Source organism: Balaenoptera physalus (assembly GCF_965194825.1).
Source record: "Balaenoptera physalus genome assembly, chromosome: 14".
Lineage (NCBI taxonomy): Eukaryota > Metazoa > Chordata > Mammalia > Artiodactyla > Balaenopteridae > Balaenoptera > Balaenoptera physalus.
Window position 1 is genome coordinate 49,133,519 of NC_138893.1, and position 20,180 is coordinate 49,153,698.

Consider the following 20,180-nt stretch of genomic DNA (forward strand, 5'->3'; position numbering starts at 1 on the left):
TTTATTAGAGTGTGATGGTAATAGATGTTTAGAAACTGTTTACTTTGTAATAGATGTTTATTAATGTCTTATAGACCCATATAAGAACATGGCAACCTCAAATTGTCCACGGTAGGGAGTGGAAGGACTCATCTGTAAAATCCAAACATCCACGAGTTACTGATCAATCCAAACCGAACTACAGGCAAGTACTCAGGACTACATATTTCAGCATGCACTGCGAATCGCTTCAAAGGGACTACATATCCTGGCATGCAATGCAACCATCAATCGGCGTCCCCTCCTACTTATCTACGCAGACTACAAAGCCCAGGGTACTGTGCGTCGGAAACGCGATGCCCCGTCCCCTAAAATAGGCGGGACTCCGAAGCCGCCTGGATTTCTAACTCAGGTGCAAGGCATGCTGGGTGTTGTAGTTCTTCGGAAGTGAGGTCGGGCCGCTCCCTGGCGGCCCTGTACCGGCGGCTAGACTGCGCATGTGTGTCAGTGGCGTTAGCGGCGGACCAGGCTGGCAGTTCCTTCCTCGGAAGGAGAGATTCCTCTGCCATGGAGTCCTACGATGTGATCGCCAACCAGCCTGTCGTGATCGACAACGTGAGTTGCATCCCCCTAGCGGGGCTTATGCTCTCCTCCCCGAAGGGATCGCTTCCCGTGTTTCAGTCTGGGCCGCCGGCTCTTTGTCACTGGCCCGGCCTGTCAGGCGGGTTCAGCCGCCGCCGCCTCCGTCCTCCCCCGACCCGTAGTCCGCAGACAGGGCGGCCAGCCGGCCAGCAACCATAGGATGGAGAACCTTGGGATGGATAAAGGGAAGGGTTGTAGTCCAGGCAGGGTCCTTGGGCCCTTGGCTCGAGGGGCCTTAACCTCTCTGTGAGCGCCCGGCGCCCGCCCCTCCCCAGTTTCCGATAACTCTATTGGCTCCTCTTGTTCTCCATCTTGACCGATGACCCCGCCTCTGGGCCTTGCAGGATGAGGGCAGCCCTCTGCAGTGATTGGCTCGCACCCCTGTCGTTCTTCCGAGCCGCCATAGTGTTTCGCCATTCTAAGGGGCGGGGCGGTGCACGAGGGCTGTTGGGATTGGTTTCTGGGACTCCCAGTGGTGCGGCTTGACTGGCTAGGGCCCGCCTGCTGGTGGAGAAGGGCTAAGGTTCCTTAGATTCCGAGCCGGCCAGAAGGCTTGGTGGTGTACCTGGGTGGGGCCCGAGAGTCTGGTGCCAGAAATGTACTTAGGATTTCACTTTTTTCTGTGATTATAAATTACAGAGTTAATAAAAGTCGAGAAGAAAGGAGAGTGACAAAGCAAGTAGGGAGGTACCTTCCTCTTCGGAACGCCTAGTTTCTGGGGGAAAAAATTACTAAACATAATATTTGCCAGGCGCTCTAGCGCTTACACGGGGGTTTCACATACATTCGAACTGGATCCTCACAAAAACCGGGTGAATAGTTGAGGCAGGAATTTTGAACCTCGTTTTACAAGTGTGAAAACTGAAGCGCGAAGAGGTAAAAGTGAGCCCAAGGTCGCACAGTGTAGGTGCCCTAAATCCGGTGCTTCATTATTCCTCTTGATAGTACCCCACGCAAATGCATCAGTAGTGACAAATGGAAAGAATCTAAATACAGCTCTTATTTTTGACGGAAAGAGGCAGTTGTTTAAAAAAAAAATGGATTTCTGTCTTCCACTCAAAGGTTTGGTCTCACGGAGATTGGTTGCTACCTTTCTAATCCCCTTCTAAGTCTCTAAGTCCCTCCATTGAGGAAAAACTGCCAATTCTGTCTTAAGCTGACTGTCAGATTCGCTCCGTTGATTCAGCCCTTGGGACCTTGCGCACTTGCAAGGTCCTTTCATTTGCATCATCTCATTTAAGCTTCAACACTGATATGTAGATAGGACTTGAAATATGCAGAAAAGTGAGGCTTGGAGAGGTTAACTAACAGTATTCAAACCACCTGGTTTATGAATTAAGGAGCCAAGACTCAGATTAGGATTGGGTTCTAAATTCCTCACTTTTTCCAAGGAACGGTGCTTCTTTGGTTAGCTTTCCTTCTCTTCAGGAAGGAGGTTGAGCTCAGACATCTCATGTTGGGGAGCAATTTTTTTTTTTTTTTTTTTTGTCTGCTTCATTAGACTATTAAACCCTGGTGGGAAAAAAATGGTATTCCTTCGTTTTTCATTACTCTCTCTTTCCTCACCTCCCTCCCACATACAGTATCTAGGGCCTGACACCACTATGTGCACATCAGGTTTTTAATTTTACTGATGGGTGGGGGGATAAATGACTGAATATCTCTACCACGGTAACAAAGATGTCCCTAAATAAAGGATTGTGGGGGGGTGGGGGGAGCCTAGTTAGTTACTGCACAGGGTTGAGTAGGACTCCTTGTTCTTGATGTTGATTTTCAGAGAACACTATTTCTATCTTCAGCCAGTTTGTGTGTGCTTCATCTGCCTTTTTCTTAGTTTTAAAAAGGAAAAAAAAAAAAAGAAATTAGCAATCTCCTGTTTTCATCGGCAGTGCAGAAGGAGTAGTCTGTCCATCCCACCAGATCCTTTGCTTCTGGATTTGTCAGGCAGCAGTTCTATCTCCATCCATTTTCTTTAATGTCACTTAAGCAAATGCTTCTTAGTTCCTTCTTTCTCTTTCTTGGTAGTGTATTTGAAATGCATCAAAGCAGTGGTGCACTTTCAGTTTTAAGACTTAAGGAATAGACTTGCTTTTTTCTGGGAAAACATTTCCTTTATTATGCCAACAATCCCACCAAAAGGTAAAATAGGAGAAACTTAAGTAATTTTCCCACTAGGATTTACTGAGCATCTGCCACAGTTTTAGATATGGGGCCTCAGGTAGTTCTTGCTGTTTGATATTTAGAGAGTTTTGTTTTGTTTTGTTTCAAAGTGAAAGATGGATAGGAAAAATCATTTGAAATATTTGAGCCAACTTTATATTTTGAGAATGTGTCTCTAGCAGATTCAACAGCTCCATAACTTACCATGCTGCCACAATTTTATTTCTGGGCTAAAGAGAGTGTAATTAGGGCTTCCCTGGTGGTGCAGTGGTTAAGAATCTGCCTGCCAACGCAGGGGACACGGGTTCGAGCCCTGGTCTGCGAAGATCCCACATGCCGCGGAGCAACTAAGCCCGTGTGCCACAACTACTGAGCCTGTGCTCTAGAGCCCACGAGCCGCAGCTACTGAGCCTGTGTGCCACAACTACTGAAGCCCGCGCGCCTAGAGCCCGTGCTCCACAGCAAGAGAAGCCACCTCAGTGAGAAGCCCGCGCACTGCAACGAAGAGTAGCCCCTGCTCGCTGCAACTAGAGAAAGCCCGCATGCAGCAACAAAGACCCAATGCAGCCAAAAATAAAATAAATTTATTTTAAAAGTAAATAAATATAAATAAATAAATAAATAAATAAATAAATAAATAAATAAAGGGAGTGTAATTAAAAGAAAGGAGAGCAAAGAAAGCAGGGAAAAGAGAGAACAGCCCCATTATCAGTTCACAGCCTTTCCCAGTCTTAAGACAATTGTTGACCACCCCTTTCATCCAATTCTGGCACCAAACCAATTCAGCAGAATTTATTGAGGAAAATGGAGGGGTGTGTGTGTGTGTGTGTGTGCACGCTTTAGTGACAATGACAACAATAAAGTGATTGGTATTTTAAAAAACATAAGTCATGGGACTTCCCTGGTGGCGCGGTGGTTAAGAATCCGCCTGCCAATGCAGGGGACATGGGTTCGAGCCCTGGTCTGGGAGAATCCCACGTGCTGCGGAGCAACTAAGCCTGTGCGCGACAACTACTGAGCCTGTGCTCTAGAGCCCACGAGCCACAGCTACTGAGCCTGCATGCCACAACTACTGAAGCCCGCGTGCCTAGAGCCCGTGCTCTGTAACAAGAGAAGCCATGACAATGAGAAGCCCGCACACCGCAACGAAGAGTAGCCCCCGCTCGCCACAACTAGAGAAAGCCCACACACAGCAACGAAGACCCAATGCAGCCATAAATAAATAAATAAACAAACAAACAAACATAAGTCATTCTTCCCAAAGGCATATCATAGATAGTAATACAAGAAAGAGGAGGGCAGCTCCCAGGCCACATTCTGAGGACCACAACACTTTGATTAGAATACTACGTTTATTCTGAAGCTCAAATCTTTGTGAAGATCTCGAAGGTTAAGTTCTTTCCTAAAATGGATCAACATTCTGGTCAATTTTAAGATTGTCTTCGTGACCATACTGTGTGGGCCTAAATGCAAGAACAATACCAGATCTTTACAAGTTTTTCAAGCTAAGAATTTAACTGTTTGGGGGGAATGTTGTGCTGCTTCAGCCCCCTTTTTGAAAAGTGGGAAAATTTAAACACACAGAAAAGTTCAGAGAAGTATATAACAAGCACCCATGGAGCATGTGTCTTCCACCCAGATTTAATAAATGTCATTTGCCATATTTGCTTCATATTTTTTTAAGAAATAAAACGTTAGAGATATAATTGAAGCCTCTTCGTACCCATCTACAATCCCATCCTTTCTTTCTGGTCCAGACATAACCCCAGAAGCAAACCATCATCGTAAAATTGATGTGCTCCTTTCCGTCCATGATTTTATGGACACATGTATTTTATAATGTGTGTGTGTATAGTATTTATGTTTTGAATTTTTACTTAAGTGTTATCATCTTATTTGCCAGCTCTCCTTATTATAGAAAATTTCAAATATAAACAAAAGGAGGGGGAATAGTATAACAGACATCCACATATCCATCACCTAGCTGAAATGGTTATCAACTCTTGGCCAATCTACATTCCCACCCACTTCCCTCTTCCACACTCTTTTATTTTATCATTTTTTTATTTTTTTATTTTTTACTTATTTGGTTGCACCAGTTCTTAGTTGTGGCAGGCGGGTTCCTTAGTTGTGGCATGCATTTGGGATCTAGTTCCCTGACAAGGGATCGAAGCCTGGCCCCCTGCATTGGGAGTGCGGAGTCTTATCCACTGTGCCACCAGGGAAGTCCCCACACTCTTTTAGAAACGTAACCAATATACTATTATCAAACCTAATAAAATTAATAATAATTCCTTAATATCATCAAATATCTAGTCAATGTTCAAATTTCACTAATTGTCTCATTTTTTTTTAACAATTTGTCATCAGCTCTTTTTATTTTTTTAACATCTTTATCGGAGTATAATTGCTTTACAATGGTGTGTTAGTTTCTGCTTTATAACAAAGTGAGTCAGCAATACATATACATATATCCCCATATCTCCTCCCTCTTGCATCTCCCTCCCAACCTCCCTATCCCACCCCTCTAGGTGGTCACAAAGCACTGAGCTGATCTCCCTGTGCTATGCAGCTGCTTCCCACTAGCTATCTATTTTACATTTGGTAGTATATATAAGTCCATGCCACTCTCTCACTTTGTCCCAGCTTACCCTTCCCCCTCCCCGTGTCCTCAAGTCCATTCTCTACATCTGCGTCTTTATTCCTGTCCTGCCCCTAGGTTCTTCAGAACCATTTTTTTTTAGATTCCATATATATGTGTTAGCATACGGTATTTGTTTTTCTTTTTCTGACTTACTTCACTCTGTATGACAGACTCTAGGTCCATCAACCTCACTACAAATAACTCAATTTCGTTTCTTTTTATGGCTGAGTAATATTCCATTGTATATATGTGCCACATCTTCTTTATCCATTCATCTGTTGATTGTCATCAGCTCTTAAGATCTGCTGATTAACTTAAGTTTAAGGGACACTAGAATTAGCTGAGGAAATGAAGTCAATATATTTATGTAACACCGTCACTTGTGGTGTGACTTTCAGGCTGTTGGTTATACAACTGCAGCAAGAATCCATCCGTAGTCTGACAGAGAGAGTGAAGAGGAGGTGGCTTGCAGAGATAATCTCACTATTCAATTATGTGTATTTTGAGAGCCATGGATGTGCTTCACATGAAGCTAGAAAGCATGTCTAGAATAGGGGTCTCGAACTCAATGCCTGCGGAGGCCAAGCAGATACATTAAAAAGGTCGGGGTAACCGGGGGGAGAAGGTAGCCTTAACGACAGTGTGAGGAATCTGGAAGGTGCACTGGGCACACCTGACCAAAGGGCCAGCTGCTTCTCATTTCCAGCCAGTTGTCCCCATGTAGGAATGCAGGCCCAGTGTTGCCATGTCTTCTGATTTTTCAAGAGAAATCAGAAGTATTAAATTTCATGTGCAATCTCTAATTTTTTAACTGTTAGAAGTTAATGTAAAAGTAGTTTGTGGTCTATGGAGACAGAAAGTAGATTAGTAGTTGCCTAGGGCTGGGGGTTGGTGGTGGTAAGGTTGGAGAGTGGCTGCTAATGGATACAGCATTTCTTTGGGGGATGATGAAAAAGTTTTAAAATTAGATTGTGGTGAATGATTGTACACTCTGTGACTATACTAAGAACCACTGAATTACATACCTTAAATGGGTAAATTGTACGGCATGTGAATTTTATCTCAATAAAGTTGTTTTTAAAAAACTACCTTGTGGGGGACTTCCCTGGTGGCGCAGTGGTTAAGAATCCGCCTGCCAATGCAGGGGACACAGGTTCAAGCCCTGGTCCGGGAAGATCCCACATGCCGCGGAGCAACTAAGCCCGTGTGCCACAACTACTGAGCCTGCGCTCTAGAGCCCAAGAGCCACAACTACTGAAGCCCACGCGCCTAGAGCCCATGCTCCTCAACAAGAGAAGTCACCTCAATGAGAAGCCCACGCACCATAACAAAGAATAGCCGCAACTAGAGAAAACCCACGTGCACCAACAAAGACCCAACGCAGCCAAAAATAAATAAATAAATTAATTTAAAAAAAAAAAACTACTTTGTGGGCCAAACAAAATATGTCTTTGGGCCAAAATGGGCCACCAGTATCCTAGAATCTGAGGCTCCACCTCTCAGCATCCTCTTCCCACTTGTAAAATGTCAGACAGCTAGCCTCCTTCCCAGCATGTCAAGAATAATCAGTGCTTAGGATAAGGTTGCCCAAGCCACAAGGCCTATAGCCAGCAGGTACTGGGGGAGCCTTGCTGAAGGATTTGCTATTCGTTTGCCTGCATCAGAAGGAGAATTGTCAGTGGTGGCTGGCAGCAGACTCGAGTCCCCAAAATCAAATGTTTAATGAGACTACTTTTTCAAGTAGCTTCTAAAAGGCATTTGTTTACTTGGCATTTGTTTGCCAGAGTGAATAACAGAGTGGCAGCTCATTTGCCAGGTATACAGTTCCTAGTTACAAATACTGTTAAAGAAATTGACATGACCCTGAAGAAATTGACATGCCCCTTTTATATGCTCTTATGGTATGGCTCGCGCAGAGTAGAGGCAACTCAGCCGGCTCCCCCATCCCCACCCATTCTTCACCCATTCTTCAGCTGGCCTGCCAGGCAGCTCGTGGAACTGCAGGGACAAGCTGGGTCTGGTTCCACCAGACCCAGCTTCATTCCCAACACTGCCTTTGCCTTCCCTGTACCACCTCTGCCTGGGGCTTCTGGCATTCCAGCTGCTCATTCAGGTTCCATACTTCAGGCTTCATCAGCTCAATCATTTGAGCTTGGTTTTCATTTTAGTCAGCCAGCATCTATTCAAGTACCTTGCACATGTGAGATACTGCTGATATACAGAGTCTCTGACTTCAAGGAATTTGCGCTGAAAAGAGACAAAAGTGGAAACCATAAATCCGAATAGAAAGCAGAATGAGGGGACTTCCCTGGCGGCCCAGTGGTTAAAACTTCGCCTTCCAACGCAGGGGGTGGGGGTTCGATCCCTGGTCGGGGAGCTAAGAGCCCACATGCCTCACGGCCAAAAAAAAAAAAACAAAAACATAAAACAGAAGCAATATTGTAACAAATTCAATAAAGACTTAAAAAAATGGTCCACATCAAAAGTATATATATGTTTTTTTTAAAAAAAGCAGAATGAAATTTATGCTACCTAGTAAAACAGGTAATGGTGATTTGGGGAGATAATAGGAAGAGGATAATTAATTCCAACTGGGGATTATTCTTCAGGAGCAAGGTGGTGGTATTTGAACTGGGCCTGTTATACTCTTGCTGGGAAGGATGGAGAGAAAGAAAAGAACCTAACATCTTAATCTGCCTTGTCACTCAGCCTCCAGTCCTTTTGCTAGTAAACTCAAACTCAAATATCCAGGAAAGTCATCTCTTAAAAATATCTAGGAACTTTCCTGGCGATCCAGTTGTTAACACTGCGCTTCTACTGTGGGAGGCACAGGTTCAATCCCTGGTCAGGGAACTAAGATCCCGTATGCCACGTGGTACGGCCAAAAAAAAAAAAAAAATTCTAGAGTCTGAAGCACAGACTCTAGATTACTTTTCTTGTTTTCAACCTCTACCAGGAGATCCAGTTAGTCTGCTGGCATCACCACACCCAGGTGAAGGCAGTAGGCAATTACTGGAAGCTTGAGCTCACAAGTTCCCAGAGTTCTCTTGTACAGTGTTCTTCTCACTAGCTGTGCTGCTGTCCCAGAGCCCTTGGGTTTGCAGTAAGATAGTCTTTTCCTCCTTCCCGGTCTTTGAGCTCAGTTTACAGCTGCACCTTTTCCAGGCTCCTTGCTGTTCTGCCCAGGCCAACGAGTTTGCACATTGTCTCCTGTTTTTTCTGTTGGCAGAGGTTCCTGCTGTCTTAGAGAACTGGCTTGCCCTGCTCTCCTCCCATCCTGCTTTCCCTGTCCTTCAACCACTTCTTACCTCCTCCCTCTGTCTTGCTACGATCAGGCACCAGGATGACCCATCTCACCCCACCCCGCCCCCTGCCCTTCTCCTATAGAAGAGCAGACTGGAGAGGGTGTGGAGAAAAGGGAACCCTCCTGCACTGTTGGTGGGAATGTAAATTGGTACAGCCACTATGGAGAACAGTATGGAGGCTCCTTCAGAAACTAAAAATAGAACTACCATACGACCCAGCAATCCCACTACTGGGCATATACCCTGAGAAAACCATAATTCAGAAAGAGTCATGTACCAAAATGTTCATTGCAGCTCTATTTACAATAGCCAGGACATGGAAGCAACCTAAGTGTCCATCAACAGATGAATGGATAAAGATGTGACACATATATACAATGGAATATTACTCAGCCATAAAAAGAAACGAAATTGAGTTATTTGTAGTGAGGTGGATGGACCTAGAGTCTGTCATACAGAGTGAAGTAAGTCAGAAAGAGAAAAACAAATACCGTATGCTAACACATATATATGGAATCTAAGGAAAAAAAAAAAAAGGTCATGAAGAACCTAGGGGCAAGACGGGAATAAAGACACAGACCTACTAGAGAATGGACTTGAGGATATGGGGAGGGGGAAGGGTAAGCTGTGACAAAGTGAGAGAGTGGCATGGACATATATACACTAACAAATGTAAAATAGATAGCTAGTGGGAAGCAGCCGCATAGCACAGGGAGATCAGCTCAGTGCTTTGTGACCACCTAGAGGGGTGGGATAGGGAGGGTGGGAGGGAGGGAGACACAAGAGGGAGGAGAGATGGGAACATATGTATATGTATAACTGATTCACTTTGTTATAAAGCAGAAACTAACACACCATTGTAAAGCAATTATACTCCAATAAAGATGTTAAAAAAATAAAAATATAAAAAAAAAGAAAAGAAATAAGAGACAGAGAGGGATCCAGGGCTGTTGCCAGGAAGCCTTTGGTACCAAGGTAACCTTGGCTAGTTAGCTCTCCTGATGTATTTACTGCTTGCTGTGTAGGTCCTGGAAATATCAATATTACACTCGCCCCAGGAGAAGTGGTCAACATGCAGCAGGAAAAGGCTTGCCCTAATTACACTTGCAGCTGCAAACTGTGTTGGGGGGGGTGGAAGGACGAGGGTATCAGGTGTGGTGGTAGAAGAATTAAGAAGGAAGAAAACAGGGTGAATCTCAAGCAGTATCAGGCCTCGACATCTGTCCTGCGTGGAGTTGATGTCCAGAGTCAATGTTTACTTTGGCTGGGCCCGGGTGGTGCCAGAGATGATGGTGGGAGACATCAGATTCTTCTCAGACAGTGCTTTAGGGCTTTCTTGCTCTTTACCTCAAGAGACCAACAGGTAAAGCAAAGCATAGTGAAAAAACAAAACAACCACCACAAACCCCCCACAAAGCATAGTGGTCTGCCCCTGTAGTCAGAACCAGACAACATGTGTCATATTGGAGTTAACTTCAAGTATGGCAGCGCTCATGGTGGTGTCTGTCATAGAGGCCTTGGAGGGCAGGGATAGTTTGGGTCTGAGCTGGGAAAGTAGGTTAGCAGCGTTCCGTGGTGGTATAACAGAATCGTGCGCTCTTCCCACCTTGGTTATGTTCCTAAACTTGGCTGCTTTGGTGCTTCTAGTCACTTTCCTCTTTTCTCCTCAAGAGCTCTTTTATTTCTCCCCTTTATTAATATTAATTTCCCTTTTTAATTCCGAAAGTAAAACATGTTCAATGTAGAAAAGTCAAAGAATACATGAAAATCAAATAATATTCAGAGTATGCAATAGAAATGCCCCTCACCATCCCCAGCCCCACTGCCCTCCCTTTGGTGTGCGTTCACTGTTCAGATTCTCATACAAGTGGTTATAGTATACATAAGTATCAGGTCTCTCTCTTTTTAAAGTAAAGATGGAACCATATTATACATACTGTATGATATATATCTCCTCTTGTTTTTGTGATATTGTGACTTCTCTTTCTCTCTCTCCTCAGGGATCCGGTGTGATTAAAGCTGGTTTTGCTGGTGATCAGATCCCCAAATACTGCTTTCCAAACTAGTAAGTCATTCTGTAGCTTAGTCAGAAGCTTGGGAGGCTTGTCAGCTTTATTATGGTGTCAGCCCTCCATCTTTTAGGGAGAAAGGATCTCTCATTTGGGTCAGCCTTGGTACTCAAAACAACAAGCAAGGGACAGGAGCTGGCTTTTGGAGTAAGCAGACAGTTGCCTGCAGGGTACAATCCGAGAGGTGAATTTTTTTTTATTTGATTTTATCTGATGCCAAAAATGTTATCATTGGTGACTCATTGCTTTGGATGACAGTCTCTTCATGGAACCCTCTTCTTAAAATTCTCCTATCACCCAGGATGGGGTTTAACATTAAACCATACCTACCGTCCTAGTGAGAATGAGTTTTTGGGGTTTTTTAAATAAATTTATTTATTTTTATTTTTGGCTGCATTGGGTCTTCGTTGCTGCACGCGGGCTTTCTCTAGTTGCGGCGCGAGGGCTTCTCATTGCAGTGGCTTCTCTTGTTGTGGAGCACAGGCTCTAAGCGCGCGGGCTTAAGTAGTTGTGGCACGCGGGCTCCAGTAGTTGTGGCACGCGGGCTCTAGAGCGCAGGCCCAGTAGTTGTGGTACACGGGCTTAGTTGGGGCTTAGTTGCTCCGCAGCATGTGGGATCTTCCCGGACCAGGTCTTGAACCCGTGTCCCCTGTATTGGCAGGCAGGTTCTTAACCATTGCACCCCCGGGGAAGCCCAAGAATGAGTTTTTTTCTCAGCACTTTCTTCCTAAGGCAGAGAGATTGCAGGCAGGAAAAGGGCACGGGTGCCTGGGAAAGGATCTCAAAGCAGCAGAAAAAGGAAGAAAGGCCATCTGTCAGTTACAACATCACAGTTTTCCTTAATAGGAGGCCTGGGCAGGAGGCTAAGGACACAAAAACTTTTTGAGTTAATCGATCTAAATGAATTCTTGTTTCCCTGTCTCTCTTGATCTGCATATATACTGTGGAAAAAGAAGAACTAGAGGTATTGAATCCTCCAAAATTTGTTTTAATAACTTATAAAATAATATAAATATAATAAATATATGAAATACAAATGACTTAAAATAATAAATACAAAAAAATAAAATAATACATGTTTATTATAGAAATTGTGGGAAGTGCAGAAAAGTAGAAAGAAGAAAATCAAAATCAACTATAATCTCATTCCTCAACAATAATCACAGTAGAATTGAGTATATTTCTTCCCATCCAAGTACGTGCATCAGTACATCCTTCCCGTGTTCTGTCATGTGTTGTGTCATGAAATGAAAAGTGATGGACCTCCCCGCTCTCTTTTGTAGTGTGGGCAGACCCAAGCACGTTCGTGTCATGGCAGGTGCCCTCGAAGGCGACATCTTCATTGGCCCCAAAGCGGAGGTAATCCCCCGTCCTATTGAAGAAACCTCAAGCCAGCAGGGGACCTTCATTATTCCCCACTCGGGCAGTGTCCCACAGTGGGACATGGCCATGAGTAAAAGGAGCAATTTCCTCTTGAACTCTCCCCTTTCACTCTCTCATTCTAGAGAGAGTAAACCTAGTTGGTTTCTTTCTCCCAGGAACAGCCTCTGGTTTTGGAGAAAATATATCTGGAACCCCACTTTGGGATATAGAGACCAGTCTAGAAAAGAGGGCTTTCGCCTTCCTTCTGTACTCTGTCACTACATTGCCAATGATTAAGTTGACTGGCTTCGTTATTTTTTTGGCAGAAGTGATTAGGGGGAGATTCTAGCTGGGATACCCTGGGGATAAGTTAATTAGCACAGTTTGGCAGAGCCCTCAGGCAGCTTCTAGAAGCAGAACAACAGAATCATTGTTGCCAACCTTGGTTGCAAGTGCCAGGAGATTGTGTCCTGGAACCAGGCAATGAGGAGGGTGCCACCCAGCAGCCCACGGAAATGCAGAAGCCCTCTGCTTTGCCAGCTGATTGGGCACCGAGTACAGTTCGCAGCATACAGTTTAGAGACTTGGAGGCTGGGTGGCCCGCCCTTAGCTGTGGTTGAGGACTGCAGGCCCTGGAAGAGCAGGGCCCACCTGGCAGCCCTGCTGAGAGGCTGGCTGCTGCTGTAAGTGCTGCTCTCTGCCCCCAGGAGCACCGAGGACTGCTCTCCATCCGCTACCCCATGGAGCACGGCATCGTCAAGGACTGGAACGACATGGAGCGCATCTGGCAATACGTCTATTCTAAGGACCAGCTGCAGACTTTCTCAGAGGAGGTGAGGGTCCTATGTTCAGGTGCCCCTGCGGGGTGTGCAGAGCAGGCAGAGCCCCTACCTCAGAGATGAGGCGGATGACGATGATAACTGCCACGAGCGTTTTGAGTCTTATGTTCTAGGCACCAGGCCATGTGCTTTCCAGACATGTTTGCATTTAATCTTCACAGCATTCCTATGAGATACAGGTAGTATTATCTCCATTTTATAAACAAGGGAACAGAAGGTCAGAGAAGCCAGGTGGTGTTTTTAAGATCACCCAGTGAACAGAGTAGTAGAGCTGGGATTCAAACCCACGTCTTTCAGACTTCAGAGCCTATACTCTTTACCTTCTAAGAAAAGAAGTCTCAACTCAGAAACACAAAAGGAAGGTGCATACTAGGCTTATCAGAATTTCCGGGGGAGGGATATGTTCCATTTTTTAAAAGTACAGTCAATATTGAAATTCAACTTTCTATTTTGAAAAAAATTTTTTAACTATTATTTTTATCGTAATAATTCCAAATTTAGAGTTTAGCAAAATCTTGACAATTGGAGCTATACAGTAGGTACCAAGGACCTATATAAGAATCTTGGAAGACAAGGAGGGGAGTAGGGGATGAGGACAGAATGAGACTTTAAAGGGGGTGTGAATTTAGAAAGTTGAGAAACTGACTTGGGTGGGGATAGGTGACGAGCCCAGTTTGTCCTTTTTTGGAGAGAGGCTGACAAAGGTCGCCTGAGCTCTCCAGCCAGCCACACAGTACTAATGAGGGGTGGGAATCTGGCCTCGCCCTGATTGCCGTCTGGGCATCTTTCACCAGCATCCTGTGCTCCTGACGGAGGCGCCTTTAAACCCGCGGAAAAACCGGGAACGAGCTGCTGAAGTTTTCTTCGAGACCTTCAATGTGCCAGCCCTTTTCATCTCCATGCAAGCTGTGCTCAGCCTGTGAGTAGCAGCTGGCTGGCTAGCCTGGCCCCTTGTGGGGAAAGCAGTCCTTTGGCAGAATCGAGGCTGCCTCTCCTTTGGGATGGTTCAGAGTCACCTGAGCATCTCTGCCAGGGAAGGTTGGATGGTGGGAAAGGGAGCATTGAGGCTGTCTCCCAGTCTCGTAACTCCCTGCTGGTTTGGTGCCAGAGGCTCTCCACTCAGCCTGCTGGAAAGGCCATGTGCTGCAATAGCTCTCCCTGCAGGCCCCTGTAATGACTTCGGGTATTATTTCAGGGCCTACTTGTGCCGGGTGCTATGCAAGGCTGGCGATAGGGTCGTGATGAAAACACCTCTGTGTTCCCTGTTCTCACACCCCCATCATTCTGTCATGCTCCCAACCTGCCTCACACCAGGGTTAGGTATATTGCCGAGATCGTACACTGGTGACCTACAGACGGCATGTGTTTGGCCCCATTAAAAAATTGTGAGCCAGCATTTAAAAATTAGGACATTTCCTATCAAAATCCAAATTTCTGGCTTCTCTGAAAAAATGGGAAGATCTGGTAATGCTGGGCCTGCATTCCTCTAGAACAAAAATCAGCTGGAGCTGAAATAAAACAGCAGCTGCACTTTAGATAGGGTTTGCAAACTTGACTTCACCACAGTCCTCTCCATTGCCTGTTGTCCTCCCAACACGAAGGCAGAATGTCAGTTGCTATTTATGAAACATTGTGGGTTTTTCCCCTCATATCACAGAAATATATGTCTGTACCCTTGTCCTTACCAAAAGAGAAAAAACTAAGGACAGACCTAGAGGGCCATGTGGGAAAAAGCTAGTTTTTTATGAAAGTGAAGATATTATTTTCTTTTACTCATTCACTTTTCCTGCCTGACCCCTGTAGGCATTTGAGTTTTTTCCTCTTGTCTAGAAAGTAAAAACTGTCCCTCAGGCTGGGTCCCTGAAGCAGTTGAAGGCCAGGCCATCTCCTGCGGTTAGAAGACCTGCTCTGCTGGGGGTTGGGGAAGGAGCTTGGAGAAGCTCAGCTCCTTTCCTTCAGACACTACAGGCTCGCTTGCTTCAGTGCTCAGGCTGCCTTCGTACTTAGTCCAGTCGAAGGCTTCTGGAGAAGGCAGGCCCCAGCTTTAGTTTAGCTGACATCGAACTCTAGCAAGAAGTGAGTTTCTTCCCAGAGTGAGGAGGCAGGGGTTGGTGATGGTTTGCCCCCTTTGCTTCAGTTATGCCACCGGCAGGACCACGGGTGTGGTGCTGGATTCTGGGGATGGCGTCACCCACGCCGTGCCCATTTACGAGGGCTTTGCCATGCCCCACTCAATCATGCGCATCGACATCGCTGGCCGGGACGTCTCTCGCTTCCTTCGCCTCTACCTGCGCAAGGAAGGCTATGATTTCCACTCATCCTCCGAGTTTGAGATTGTCAAGGCCATAAAAGAAGTAAGTGTTGGCCCCATGGGCCCAGGGCTGGGAGAGGGAGTGGGAACAGCAGCCAGGACCTCCGCGACCTGAAGCGAAGAGCGGCGAAGCTCCTGTCCTGGGGATCAGGCTCTGCCCTCCGCAGCCAGGACTCCTGGCAGCTGTGTGATCTCCAGCTGGGTCCCCTGACCCCGACGGATTCACCTTCCAAAGTGCTGCCGTCTTGTGGTAGAAAGGGAGCTGCCTCTATTTCCTAAGCTGGGTGACGAGCACACCCATGCTCGTTTATTTAATGTTTTTTATACATTACGTACAAATTACGTACGTTCTTTTACATCCTTGAAGAAGTCAGAATACTTTTTTCTTTTTAGGTAAAATGAACCCTCCTGCCACCTATAGCTCTAGGTAACCTCGGAGCTGGGTAGGCGGTACCCAGAACCGTATGAGTAGTAGGAGAAAAACACCTGAGTCTGGACTAAAACTAGGGTGTGGTCTCAGACCCAAATCCAGAAAGCTGAGTTGCCACGCTTGCCCACCAGGAAGGTGGAGCAGGTGAAAACGCATATGCTAAGAAGGGGCAGGGAGATTTCTGTCAGCCCTCACTGGGTGGCACTTAGGATGTGCAGCTCTAACGACCTTTAGGGCAGTCACTGCAATGGGCAGATTTCTGCAGCAGCTCATCGCTCCCGGGGACTTTGACTGGGTAGGCGCCAGGTTTCCTGCCTGCCTGACTTGTGCTTGGTTCTGCAGAGAGCCTGCTACCTATCCATAAACCCGCAGAAGGATGAGACACTAGAGACGGAGAAGGCACAGTACTACCTGCCCGACGGCAGCACCATTGAGGTAGGCGGCCGGACCTCTCCCCTCAGGCCCCCCAGGCCCCAGAAGCTCTGGGCCCAAACCAAACTTCCCACGGGCAGGCTGGAGTCCGGTCCTTCACACCGTCTGCCTGGAGCCGCGTAGCTCTTGAGCTGCAGCATCTCCTGCAGAGCGAGGTGCCAGGGACTCTGCTTGTCCTGTGTGGAGGGGAGGAGGCACCAGAGGCATTTTCCTAGGTCGGAATGGGATTAGGAAGGGTGAGGTATAGTGCTGTCCTTAACCACTTAGGCACAGTGTAGGGTGAGTTCCATCTCCCTGGACCTCCATTGATAGGAAGAAATTTCCACAAATGAATGAATCCATCTATTAAGTCTCTGGCTGGCAAGTGCCAGAGCTAGGATTACACACAGGAGCTTCCTCTCTGTAGTTTCCCAGGAGCCCTGTTTGTTCCTTTTTGTTCCCAGGGGCCCTCTCTTTGTTCCTTGGGGCCCTTGACCTACAAGGTCTTGCCTGAGCGTGGCCTTCCTAGCCACCTGGTTACTAAGCCGTGGGCAGAGGGCCCTCTTCCATTCCCACCCCCAGAGGGACCTCAGCCCCCACCCCAGCCTGAGAAGCTTGCGGCCCCCCCACAGATTGGTCCTTCCCGATTCCGGGCACCTGAGCTGCTGTTCAGGCCGGACCTGATCGGCGAGGAGAGCGAGGGCATCCATGAAGTGCTGGTGTTCGCCATCCAGAAGTCTGACATGGACCTGCGGCGCACACTTTTCTCTAACATCGTCCTTTCGGGAGGCTCCACCCTGTTCAAAGGTTGGTCTTTGCTCTCAGTGCCCTTCCCCAGGAAGCTTCCACATACTGCTGGGCCCAGACGCCCAGAGAATTGACGTGAGATTCTCCTTTCCTGCCCATTCAGGTTTTGGTGACAGGCTATTGAGTGAAGTGAAGAAACTGGCTCCAAAAGATGTGAAGATCAGGGTAGGAGCATGCTGGGGGCGGGGCCAGGGGCTGGGTGGAACTGAGCCTCCCTCCCATCTGGAGGGCCATGTGGCGTGGCCTCCCCTCCTGCTCTGCCCAAGTTTTTCGGGCACCGCCAGATGGCTCCCAGCTTCTACTCTGCCCCTGAAGCCCGCCAGAGGGGAGGACCCATCTTCACTCTCCCTCTTCACAAAAGGGGGCAGTTCTGATACCCAGATGTGGCAGGGTGCTAGGCTGAGGGCCCCACATGTGGGCTTTCAGGGAAACTGTAACACTGACAGGAGACTGACTTTGGCTGCTCCCCTGTGGCACAGTCTAACGTCTTAGTGACTGCTGAGGAGAGCTGGCCTGCCTGAGGAAGGAGGGATCCTGAACGGAGGAGTGTGGTTCCTGCCGTACAATCTGCTTCCCACCAGCCCCCGACAGAGCCAAATCTTGCCCCCAGATAGCCCCAGCTTCCCTGGGAGCCATAGATACTTAGGGATGCCGGGAACCTGTTTCTTCAGATGAGCACGCTGGCCACAGTACCCCGCAGAGAGGCCACAGGGTCCAGCAGGGACATAACTTAAAGCCTGTTGTATGATATCCACTGAAATGTATCCATGTGTCCACCGGCTCTCACTGGCGGTGAGAATTGGCCATAAAGGTGAGTACTGGCAGGGAAAGGGAGAGGGGAGGATGGACGTCTCAGATTCCTCTTTCCACCCACCCCTGCAGATATCTGCACCGCAAGAGAGACTGTATTCCACATGGATTGGGTGAGTAGCTCTTCTGGGCATAAGAGTGGAACAGGAAGCAAAGGCATTGATTACCCCACACCACCCCCTCCCTTTAAAGAAAAGCCTGGTCTGGTTTGGCCCCAGGGGGACTGGCTGGCTCCATGAATACCCACTCCCCTTCTCTGATATTGTTCCTTTGGATTCCCTCCACTCCAGGGGCTCCATCCTCGCCTCCCTGGACACCTTTAAAAAGATGTGGGTCTCTAAGAAGGAATACGAGGAAGACGGTGCCCGATCCATCCACAGGAAAACCTTCTAATATTGGGACATCATCTTCACCTCTCTCTGAAGTTAACTCCACTTTAAAACTCGCTTTCTTGAGTCGGAGTGTTTGCGAGGAATTGCCTGTGTGTATGAGTGTGTGTGTGGGTGTGTGGGTACGAGTGTGTGCGCATATGCGAGTGCCGTGTGGCCCAGGGATCCTGGGGCCCAGAAAGGACGATGAACTACGCACGATGGTGACGGCCTGAGACCTGGGGTTGACCACTAACTGGCCCCTGACAGGGAAGAGTGCTGGCAGAGGTCCCTGATCCGTCAGCGGGGTCTTTGGCTGGCTGTGTGGGACTATGTTTACTACCATAGGGAGACAGAGAGGGAGGTAAACCCAACCGCCGGGAGACCTTGCTGCTGCCCATCCTAGGCTGGGCCAGCCCCACCCCTACCCCACCCAGGGTGCCCTGCGGCCCAAGGCAGCTGCTGCCTCCCCTTGCTCATCATTCTGCTCTCAATGCCTCTTGATCACGGACTGAGGGCCAGGGTTGAGTTCTGTCTGGTTTTGTTGCAGTTTGGGTTTAGAAAGCTGGAAAAGCACTCCAGGAGTGGTTACTGAGACTTCGGTATCAGGAGGGGGCAGGATGCCCTCAGCTTCACCTGGAGACCAGGACCACACTGGGCATCTGAGGAGGGCAGGAGTAGTGCTACTTCTGATTGGTGGCAGAGTTAACGCTCTAACCCCCAACCCCCACCCGGGGATCTTGGGAGAGTTTCAGGAGCCTGTTGGTCCCAGGCCCTTGCTTTCCATCCATCCATGGGCAAAGCCATCTTCAGTTTTATTTATTGAAGTGTTTGTTCAGTACAGGGACTGGAGCGAGGGAGCTCACTGCCTCCTGCCCGCCAGTCACCCTGTTCACACTAACGTTTACAGCACCTAAGCTTAGCGTAGCGTCCAGGGCCCCGCCACTCCCTGCTAACGGTGAACTGACAGTATCCATAGGCCTCAGGACCGTTTGGGATCAGAGGCTACACTCAAAGTCACTCCAGCCTCTTTCTTTCTCCCTCTTCCACTTGCTCACCGGCCTGGAATCAACAGGCTGGTTGCTGGTTGGAGTTTCTGAAACAGGAGGCTGCTAGCAAAGGAGGGGTGTTGGGGATCCAGCCTCCTTAGGACTGGAGAAAGAGCTGCAATTAAGTTGCCTTTTCCCACGCTAGCTGACCCAGGGGGGACTAGGTTGTAGAGGCGAGATGGCCCCCTCTGGGCTGCTTTGTGCCATTCTTGTCTTTGTACTTGTTTGGTTAGGGAGGGGCCAGACAAGAGTGCCAGGAGCTGATGGGCTTAGGCTCACCTCCTCTGGTCCAGTGGGGCCACGTGCCTACCCTGGACTGGGCTGGCCTGGCAGTGGTCCCAAGGCTCTTCAGGCCAGATGGTGCAAAGCTGGGGCTAGCAGATATTCACCGGCACCCTCACCTGTGACACCAAGACCTGCCCTGATCCCAGATTCCAGGCAGTATTCTCCCCCATGCCGTCCAACGACCAAAGGCCCTGCCAGGTGTGGGCCGCAGCAGCAGGTGTGTGTGAAAGCGATGTGGCGACCCACAGACTGCAGTGTGCTTAACCAGCTCACCTCCCCCCCCTTAGCCCAAGCCTGTCCCTCGCACAGCCTCGCACAAACCACGTTGCCTGGTGGGGCCCAGTGTACTTAAATAAACTCGTTCCAATAGACACATCAGCTGGGCCTCTGTCTGTAGCCAGTGCAGGGTGGGAGGAGGGAGGAGCTGTGGGCCCGGGATCTGAGGCTGTGACTGGGCCTAGTCTGTCCTCTAGAGGGCACTGTTGCACCAGCCAGACTTGGCCTGACCTTAGCCCAAGCCCCAGCCTGTCAGGTGGATGCAGAGAAGATGGTGTTCACAACGAAGACCAGGTCAGGAATGAGGGTCCCAGGCCTGTGCACAAGCCCAAGCCCATGGAAGAGACTCCACCCCAAATGAGGGGGCCAGCTCTTCACACCTCTGAAGTCAGAAGCCTATTAAAATACAGTTCCCGGGGCCCACGTGCAGATA

General features: G+C 48.0%; 1 protein-coding gene across 4 annotated transcripts; it reads left to right on the forward strand.

Annotated features, from left to right (window-relative positions):
* The first annotated feature begins 420 nt into the window (after nt 1-420).
* ACTR1A (actin related protein 1A) lies at nt 421-19,849 on the forward strand. Of its 4 annotated transcripts, XM_082425317.1 has the most exons (12): nt 536-594; nt 10,731-10,795; nt 11,888-11,994; nt 12,083-12,158; nt 12,869-12,994; nt 13,795-13,919; nt 15,138-15,354; nt 16,084-16,176; nt 16,785-16,959; nt 17,063-17,124; nt 17,842-17,882; nt 18,060-19,849. In XM_082425317.1, the coding sequence occupies exons 4-12, from the start codon at nt 12,111-12,113 to the stop codon at nt 18,160-18,162; spliced, it is 990 nt and encodes a 329-aa protein (XP_082281443.1). In that variant the 5' UTR covers nt 536-594; nt 10,731-10,795; nt 11,888-11,994; nt 12,083-12,110; the 3' UTR covers nt 18,163-19,849. The 4 variants fall into 4 exon arrangements, with proteins under 4 accessions (XP_082281441.1, XP_082281442.1, XP_082281443.1 ...); XM_082425315.1 differs by lacking the exon at nt 11,888-11,994 and having other exon boundaries at nt 421-594; XM_082425318.1 differs by lacking the exons at nt 536-594; nt 10,731-10,795 and adding an exon at nt 10,835-10,983.
* The last annotated feature ends 331 nt before the right edge of the window (nt 19,850-20,180 follow it).